The sequence below is a fragment of the Sinocyclocheilus rhinocerous genome, unplaced genomic scaffold (genome assembly GCF_001515625.1).
Source record: "Sinocyclocheilus rhinocerous isolate Xijiao unplaced genomic scaffold, SAMN03320098_v1.1 scaffold344, whole genome shotgun sequence".
NCBI classification, from domain to species: Eukaryota; Metazoa; Chordata; class Actinopteri; order Cypriniformes; family Cyprinidae; genus Sinocyclocheilus; species Sinocyclocheilus rhinocerous.
Genome location: NW_015627959.1, coordinates 178,059 through 187,578, shown reverse-complemented (window position 1 = coordinate 187,578; position 9,520 = coordinate 178,059). Strand labels below are relative to the sequence as shown.

The window sequence follows — 9,520 nt, the reverse complement described above, 5'->3', positions numbered from 1 at the left end:
CACCAGTAGTGACAAATAACATGCATTCATAACATGCATTCACCATATCTGTTCCTCCACAGGCCCAATCACAGAACATTACACGCCTGGAGTCCCATTGAGTCTCAACTTTAAAGTGGCCACTAATACTACAAGCGGCAACTACACTATCAGAGCTCGGAATGACCAGGGTTTCAGCGTGTTTTCCCCCAGCTTTCTGATTCTTGAAACAGGGGGAAGCGCTCAAGGAAGTGTCACACTGACTGCACCCTCCGACACAGAGTCAGGGACGGATGTCACATTCACTATTGAGGCAGAAGCTCTGGGATCCACTGATCTGAATTATGTCACACTGCAACTCACTGTCTCAACAGCAAATGCTATTTTCAGTGGATGTTACTCGCTTTCCGTGTGCCTTTCTTTCTTCTTTTTTATCGTTTGCCATTTTGTATGTTTCTAAATAACATTTAGCACTGCAAGCAGTGTATTTTTAAATCTTTACTTGTCTTGAACTGTCTGGGGTAAAAGAGCTTTGTAAATATCAAAGAATCAAGGTTAAGGTTTACTTTTGAAATGTAACTTTCACTTTCTGTTGTATGTGAACAGGTGCATTTAGGACTAGTTTTTCTGGCTAGTTGTGATTTCATTGTGTAGTATATACTCTTGATCTTTTTGAACGTTTATTAAAGACAAAGTTCACATAGAGGGCATCAGCATTGTGTAAGCTCTATTGGTTTTGCTTTTTACAATAGCTTGCACTCTCATTCAGTTTCTCCTTGGCTCAGAGGCTTCACAGAACTCCTGTCACATGAGTGATTATAAATTATACAGGTTAGACAGTTTGGGAGGACTGAATGAATAAATCGATGTGTACAATTGTGATTTTTGATCTACCACTAATATTATTAAAAATATATATTGAACCAAGTTCTGGGAAAGTTTGTTATGGGGAGAGTAAGTTATGCATTGTTATGGGTCAGTTGTCAGGGAAACCAAGTCAAGTTTGCTATGGTTAGATCAAACACAAGATGTGCGTGATTTGAAAAGGGCACAATCAACAATAGTAGCTAATAAGGAAGTAAATATTCTTCCTTACTGACATTCTTACAGTCAGACACTTACAGAGAGAATTATAATTTTTACAATCCCTAATTTACATTACAAAGTATGTGTGACGCTGACATTCATCACGTGTGTAAAGGTGTATAAATATACTGACAGAGGTTGTGCATAAGTTACAGTATACACATACAGAATCTGTGAAAAGGTAATCAAACAATTGTCAATTTTTTTTGTTTATAATATTTGTCTAATTGTATAATATGTAATATTTTGTGAGGATTTTCGAGTTAAAGATTAAAAATGTTAACTGCTAAAAAATAATGTTTTAAATAATTACAAATTTAAGGAAAGACACTACAGGCAAAACATTGCATTGGTCAGTTTTGAGATTTTGGGCTATTTGGCTTTTCATAAAGTATAAATATTCAAAATACACTTTTAAGTGTTTATTTTATTGCTCTTTATTTATTAGCATCTTTAGATCAATTATAATCCATATTTTAAAGCAGTTTTCTTAAAATGAGTTTTTTTCCACATAAGCCAAACATTACATTTTTATTCCTGTCTATATTATTTTCTATTATTCCTGGTAAAGGATTGAAGTTTCAAACTGAATTTTCCCACAGCACCTATTCTTGTGGACAGTCATGGTTTCACTGGTTGTAGTGGCTGTATTTCTCCTCTGTGGGACCCTCTTTCAACCCCCCCAGGTGGCAGCATTCAAACCTCTCTTTCAGGACGACTCCATCACCCATCGAGAAATCACTCAGATGGCCATCCTCCGCAAGACAGCAGAAGTGTGTCGTGACATAGCCACTGCCCAGGGGCGCGATTTCACACTGCCTGTAAGAAAAAAACATGGGAGTGAACCGACTGAATTAGCATTTTTGAATCATACAAACTATTAATGGATTATTATGAGTAAACAAAGTCTGTGATTAACATTCCTTAAAGAGACTTTCGCTTTTTGTTACAACAAATTACAGTCATACCTCAAATGTGAATTTTGAAACAGCAATTTTTAGTTGTCTCCTCAAGTTATGCTACACACTTAATTTGGATTGAAAACTGAACTGAAAAGCAAAAGGAACTCAAGTTGAAAAAAACAAACAAACAATAAATAAAATAAAATAAAATAAAAATAATAATATTCTCCTCTTTCCATTCCTCATCTCCAGATAAACAACAAGCTGACTCCATCTGCTGTCCACAAAGCCTGCTCAGCATCTTCTGCCCTCTCTACCCTCGGTTTAATTTCAGCTATAACAGAAACTTATCTAAGCAACGCAGCTGTAGATCAAGTTTTTGCATTGAGTGAGGCACATCACATAGATAATGAGGCTTTCAGTGAGGGCCGGGATCTCATCACTCGTGGTGTGGCTGCAGTAAAGGCCAGCGTGCAGCAGGAAAGCTATATCTCTGCCCGTATCGCACTGGGAGCTCTATGTCACACTCTACAGGTATGTTATGAATGGAGATTGTAGTAGGGAGGGGCATAAGAATCTTTTTTTTTTTTTCAAGCTGGCCATATACCAGCATTTCTATTTGTATTTTATATTTGTAATGACCCATGACATTTACATTACATTTACAAATGACTTACATTGCATTCAAGGTGTACATGTTATCAGGTTCTGCATTCCGAATTGAACCCTTGACCTTCCCATTGCTAGCACTATTTATATGCAGGTCCTGATTCACTCTTATTTTTATGTATTTAGTCATTTAAAATGGCTATATGTTTTTAAACTTGTCCGGAATAATGCAAATCCCCAAAATTGTTCAAAGAGTATTTGAACAGTTTTGTTTGTTTAAATGAAAATGTTCAGATTTCATTGCATAGAAAACAAAATATTAAACTAAGTGGCATCTGCGAACAGATGATAGAGCATTCTCAGAAGAATTTTAACCAATGAGACAGTTTTAACATTTCAGCCAATTCAGCTCAAGTTCACAAAGGTGTAGTTTAACCACAGCAAATTAAATATGTGCATGTTCAACTATGTTTGACAACCACAAAGTGTCTGAATATTTTTTGAATTTTGAATAATATTTTTTGTTTTGTAATAAATAAAAAAAACTATAAAATGATCATCATTTAATCGTTTTTTAATAAAATAATTTTTTATCAGAAGTTTTTTTTTTTTTTTGCTTTTGCATGTAGCCCATTGCAAATTTTGATGACAATTTTACTGGAGATTTTAGACTTGGGCAAACTCTTGGGCATATACAGCCAGTGAAAACAAGAACTCAATTATTATAGTGCCTCCTTGTGGCCAATTCTCTCAAAGTTTGGTGCACAGACTTCGGAATATGCCTGTCACATTTATCCCAAATTGAAATAAAGGAATATAAAGAGTGCAAGAAATGCAATTATAAATGAATGTAAGGTGACAAATATATTTAATTTCATAAAATGCAATCATTATTTTCATTAATTAACGTGAACACTGTGTTGTTGGTTTGTGTGCAGGATTTCTATAGCCACAGTAACTGGGTGGAACTGGGAAGCACTGCTCCTTTCAGCACGTTGATCAAACCTGACCTTCCTCTCAACAATATAGCAGGTACAACAAAATACAATTACCCAACTCTACATTTCTAAACCCCCTGTATGTCACAATATGAATATGGTGTAAACATGCATACTTTTTAAACCTCTTATCTGTGTATCTAGGCCCCAGCACACCTACATGCAAAAGCTGCACTGGGCCAAACTGTGGTGATAACATTCTCCCAGAAATACTGCTGCATAAGAAACTAACCTCAGGATATTTCAGCATTACCTCCTCCAAAAAACCTGCTGGTAGGGAAGCTTATCATCCCATGTGTAGTGTTGATCTCCTCTGTACTTCATCACAGACCACAGGATGGCTGGAATAGGCACCACAAATCTATACTCACATAATTTTCTCTCAGGCAAGTGTAGCCATGGTGGCTTTTTTGACAGGACCAGTTCAACAGAACCCACTGGAGGCATTAATAAGGATGACATCAGTTCAGATCACGGCTTCCTTCACTTCCGTGCTGCTGAGATGGCCATCAATGCTACTATGGAAGTGCTGCAAGACATCCGACTGGCAACAGGCGACCAAGCCTTTCTTCGGTATGAGAACTTCCTTTTACACCACACATAGTTTTGGATTCTTCTGTAATGAAAGAAATAACTAAGGTTTGTCCATTTAAATTAAAATGACATAGCCTAGTGTGATTTCACAAATTACTGATCACCATGCCTAACACCGAATTATATAGGATGAAGTATTGTAAATAATTTTGTTACAGTTTGGAAAAATCAGGAAAAAATGCCTAAAGTTGCCAAATCTGAAGAAAAAAGATTCTGCTGATGCAATGTAGAGACACAAAGGTCAAAAGATTCGTTTTTCTTAAGTCATAGCGCCCCCTAGAATCAGAAATTAATACTGTTGTCCAGGTTTAGCCAGTTTTGTTTCTTTCTTTCAGACTGATGGGCCTCAGTCAGACCTCAGTTCTGGCTTTTGTGATTGACACCACGGGTAGCATGTTTGATGATATTGAAGAGGCCAAGAGAGTGTCCTTCAGTATCATAGACAGCAGGAGAGGAACATCAGAGGAACCTTCAGAATACATTCTAGTCCCATTTAATGATCCAGGTAGTCATATTGCTTATTTAGTCCTATATATAGTCTAGGTTATTGTTGTTGTTGTTTTTCCAGCAAAAGCAAAAGAAGCAGTGCCTCCTCAAAACATTTGGATGATGACAATGTGAAAATAAAACTATTCTATAATATTCTATTGACTACGCATTTGTATTAGCTAATAAACAGTCCCATTGTGAATTCCCTCCCATTATGCCCATTACAAATGTGCCTGAATGCATAAAACTGGTGAAAATGGATGGACTAATTACAAATAACTAATTACTATTCACCCATTCAGACATCACCACTTTCATTCAGATTTGAATCTAACTTAACATAAAAATGATGTGTTAATGATTTAGTTTTTATGGAATAAATTAAAGAAACATGTATGTGCCTTTCATCATGTGCGATGTTTTTTTAAGCATATTTAAATTTTTGAAAAAGTTTAAATTATGTACAACATTGTTGCTGTAGTCTTCTTTGACGTGTTTGTCTCAAACAGATTTTGGACCTCTGACAAGGACTGAGGATGCAGATATTTTCAAAGAGAGAATCAATTCTCTTTCAGCATCCGGTGGAGGAGACTTACCAGAAATGTGCCTGTCAGGACTGCTGGTCTGTGTGTTTGTGTGTTTTTATATTTATGTATTTTGGTGAGTGTTATAAAACTTTTTTTTAGACTGAGAAAATCACTCCTCTTCCAACTGATATACTGGATAAGATTACATTATTGACATGATTATTGTGAATATCTCATCTGTGTTAAGATTTTATATTACAATAAAGCCAGCCTGAGAAATTATAATAATCTTCAGGTCCTGCGATCTTGTTTTTCTTTGTCTCATGGTCCTCCAGTTGGCACTAGCAGCAGCTCCTCAATCGTCAGACATTTTTGTTTTCACTGATGCTGCAGCAAAGGACTCGGCATTAAAAAGCACCGTTCGGGCCATGATTGAACGCACCAAGACAACAGTAAATGCCTGCAAATCACTTCTTCATAATTGCTGCTAAAATCTGAAATGTTATTAAATTGTATGTAATGACATTTTTCTGCATTTCGATCTTTTCTTTCTCCACGCAATCCAGGTCACTTTTATGTTGACTAACCCCTTCTCATTCCGTAGAAGAAGGGATATCTCACAATCTCAAGGTTTTACGTCAAGATCAATACCTCTGTCAGACATACAGCTGTACAGAGATCTGGCCCATGTTTCTGGTGGACAGACCATTGAGGTCACAAAAGCTACTCTGTCTCAGGCCACTGCAGTCATTACAGATGCATCTACCTCAGCCCTGGTATGTATTAAGAATGATAGATGGTGACTTTTTGTGTGTATCAACTCTCCATTTAATCTCATTATAACATATTTAATAAGGAACAATTTAAGAAGAAGGGGAAGTACGTACCCCAAAATTTGCAATATTTTTTCCCAATTTGGTCATTGGGAATTTTGCTGTGAAACACTGCAACATACTGAAAACATCTCTGTGTTTCCTGAAGGTGACGCTTTTTCAGTTGGTAAGAAATCCAGCCATTGCAGAAAACTTGACCTTTGTCTTAGATCCTTCTCTGTCCAATGTGACTGTGTATGTCACTGGAGACTCTCCAGTCTTCACCATCTACAGCCCGACAGGTGAGCAGTGCACCTCGGACATTGTTTGCAGATATGAGGGTTTTATTCTGTCAAATAGAAAAACAAGATGCCAAAATCATTGTTAAAAATAAGCTGATTCCCCTGCCTTTCAGGTGTGTCTCAGTCAGGTTCAGTGGCAGATGGTCCTCTGGGCAGCATCCTGACTGTAGGGAATCTAAAGAGAGTGAAACTCAACTCTGACAACCAGACAGGAGAATGGAAGATCAGCATCGACTCTACAAGCTTCTACAGCCTGAAAGTCACTGGTACAGGTTTTTAATCTGCCGGTATATGTTTTGTTTGTAAACCATTGAGATTTTGTTAATATATTTATTTTAAAAATTGTAAAAAATTATACTGCTTAATAAACAATGGCTTTAGGGGGGAAAAAATCAGTCAAATGCTTTCCTTTGGAATATTCCAATCACTGCTGCATCTCACAGTGAGCTACTTTCACTCTGCTTTAATTGTGATTACAGGTCAGAGTTCTGTGAACTTTCTCTTTAACTTTGTGGAGAGGTTAGAAGGGGGTGACTTCACACCGAAAGCCAATCGTCCTTTCACTGGTATGTACCATCTTCTTCATTTGATATTTCTTGATTATTACTAAACAGTTACACTACTGTTCAAAAGTTAGGGGTCAGTAAGAATTTTTTATATTTTTGTGAGAAAATTCACATTATGCTCACCAAAGCTGCATTATTCGATCAATAATACAGTAAAACTGTAAAAAAGTGAAATATTATTACAATTTTAAACAACTATTTTCTATTTTAAAATTTAATTTACGATGACAGCTGAATTTTCAGTCTCCCGTGTAACGTGATCTTTCAGAAATCATTCTAATACAATAAATTGGTGCTCAAGAAATATTTTTTACTATCATTGTTAAAAACAGTTGTGCTGCTTAATATATATTTGTTTTTCAAAACAGTAATACAAGTTTTTCAGGATTCTTTGAGTAGAATGTTCATTATGAATGTTTATTGTCCCTTCTGATCAGTTTAATGCATCCTTGCTGAACAAATGTATTAATTTCTTTTAAAAAATCTTTCTGAACAGGAGTGTATAAACACTATTATTTATTATTATTTTTATTTTGTGTCATCAATGTAAATGAAACAAACAAAATGCTTCTCTGATTGCTCAGGTCGGAATGCTACTTTGTTTGTCTCTGTGACCGGAGGAGATTCAGTCACATTGACTGACGTGCTTCTAGTTGAAGCTTCAGGATCTGATGTTGTTAGTGGAACCATTAAAGCATTGGGTGCGACAGACTTCCTGGTCAACATAGACAGAATCCCAGAGTGGGCATTTGTGGTGCAGCTGAAAGGGCTGTTGAATGACTCAACTCGATCTTTGCCTAGTCGATTCCAGAGACAGTCACCCACTCAGCAACAAGGATCTAGAGTTACTATCACGGTGAGCTTGAAGGGCCAGTTCACCCAAAAATGAAAATTCTGTCATCACTGACACAACTTTTATATGAGCTTATTATGACTTGTATGGAATTTGCAAAACCTCTGAAAATAATATATATAAGACATGCAAAATACAATGATAATATCTCTAATCATATTAAGCATGTTTCTTCTCAGGCCCAACCAAACAGCACTATAGAGCCTGGGATCCCTTTCTTTCTCAACTTTACATTGGTCACTAATGCTACAGGCGGCAACTACACTATCCGAGCTCGGGCAGACCGCAGCTTCAACCTGTCTTTCCCCAGTTCTCTGGACGCAGGGACAGAGGGAAGTGCTCAGGGAACCGTAACACTGACTGCACCCTCCGACACAGAGTCAGGGACGGATGTCACACTCACTATTGAAGCAGAAGATTCAGAGTCTGGTGACTCAAATTACGTGGCACTGCGGTTCACTGTCATGAATAAGGTAACTGTTATGAAAGCTGCAAACAAGAGTATATATTATTAATATTTACAATCCACTGAGGAGAATATATAGCTTTCTGCAACACTCTGCCTTTGTTTTTACATGCAAACAGTATTAGCATTTTATCCCTTCATTGACTCTTCTTTTCCTTCTTCCCTTCTTTTTTTTGGAAGGTCACTGATTTCTCTAGCCCTGTCTGTCAGGTAGTGAGCATCAAAGCTGATTGTCCTGTGGAATGCAGCAGAGCATCATGGGAGCTCTCTACCAACTTAACGGACGGTAACGGTACAGGCATAGCCGGAGTGTCCCTCAGTCGTGGCAATGGCTCTCTCAGCTTAAGTAATGTGATGAGTGCGGATGGCACAAATGTGACTGTGGCTTTCTACAATGCTTCCTGTTGTTCTCAGGAAGTAGAGCTTGTAGCTGTGGACAGGGTGGGAAACGTGGGCACATGTTTCACCTCTATAAAGAGCCCTTCTACAACTGTTAGCCCCAATGGATCATATTCTGTGTCCTTCTCCATGTGTGTTGCTCTAGTAGGGTTATTAGTTTCCTTTCTGTATGGATGAGGGGAACTGTAATGATGAATTAAGTGAACATTTTCCATTATCTTTAACTTAATATAACTATGTTCTCACTATCGTTGATTATCTTTTATAAACTGCTGGTAACGACTTTACATTTATGCCCTACCTCCTTATCAGTTATAATGGAAAAATGCTCTTATGAATAGGGGAAGGTGGGAAAGATGCCCTGCTTAAGAACAATGTGGATTTACTTATTTATAACTGTTTCATGGTCTCTGTAGTTTGTAAGGACCATGCAAAACCGTTCTAAATCCAAACAGTTGTAGGAAATTAAATCAAACTTCTTTCTATGCCAAGCTACTCTCTTTTATCTTATCTGACATTTAAAGTTTCATTTGATTTGAATTCTTATGACTGACCGGCACGTTTTGATGCAGACATGTTCCTGGGTCAGCATGTTTTGTTGGTCCTGGAACAACAATCCTGTCAAGTTATAACCCAAACCCTAATCACAACCTTACACTTAAACTAGAAGAAATGTATAGATTGATAACAATGGTGTACAAGTCTCTAACCTGGTACTAAGCTTAACCCTAACATTAAAATGATATCCTTCTTCATTCAAGTCTTCTTTGTAAAAGGCGGTTAACATTGCACATTGATGCCATATGTAAAATGATACAAATATACAAACTGAGCCTGCAAATGCTATGATATTTTCAGGCAAACTACAGGGTAATATAATTTTTCAACCCCCCCACACCCACACCACACACCACACACACACACACACACACACACAC

At 37.2% G+C, this 9,520-nt stretch overlaps 1 protein-coding gene across 1 annotated transcript; it reads left to right on the top strand.

Annotated features, from left to right (window-relative positions):
* The first annotated feature begins 1,688 nt into the window (after positions 1–1,688).
* On the top strand, positions 1,689–8,925 carry LOC107737086 (von Willebrand factor A domain-containing protein 7-like). The gene is made up of 15 exons (XM_016548497.1): positions 1,689–1,886; positions 2,220–2,501; positions 3,515–3,608; positions 3,719–3,847; positions 3,961–4,147; positions 4,504–4,673; positions 5,167–5,279; positions 5,520–5,636; positions 5,751–5,960; positions 6,166–6,298; positions 6,412–6,564; positions 6,778–6,864; positions 7,449–7,720; positions 7,897–8,190; positions 8,364–8,925. The coding sequence occupies exons 1-15, from the start codon at positions 1,689–1,691 to the stop codon at positions 8,757–8,759; spliced, it is 2,835 nt and encodes a 944-aa protein (XP_016403983.1). The 3' UTR covers positions 8,760–8,925.
* Positions 8,926–9,520: the final 595 nt, after the last annotated feature.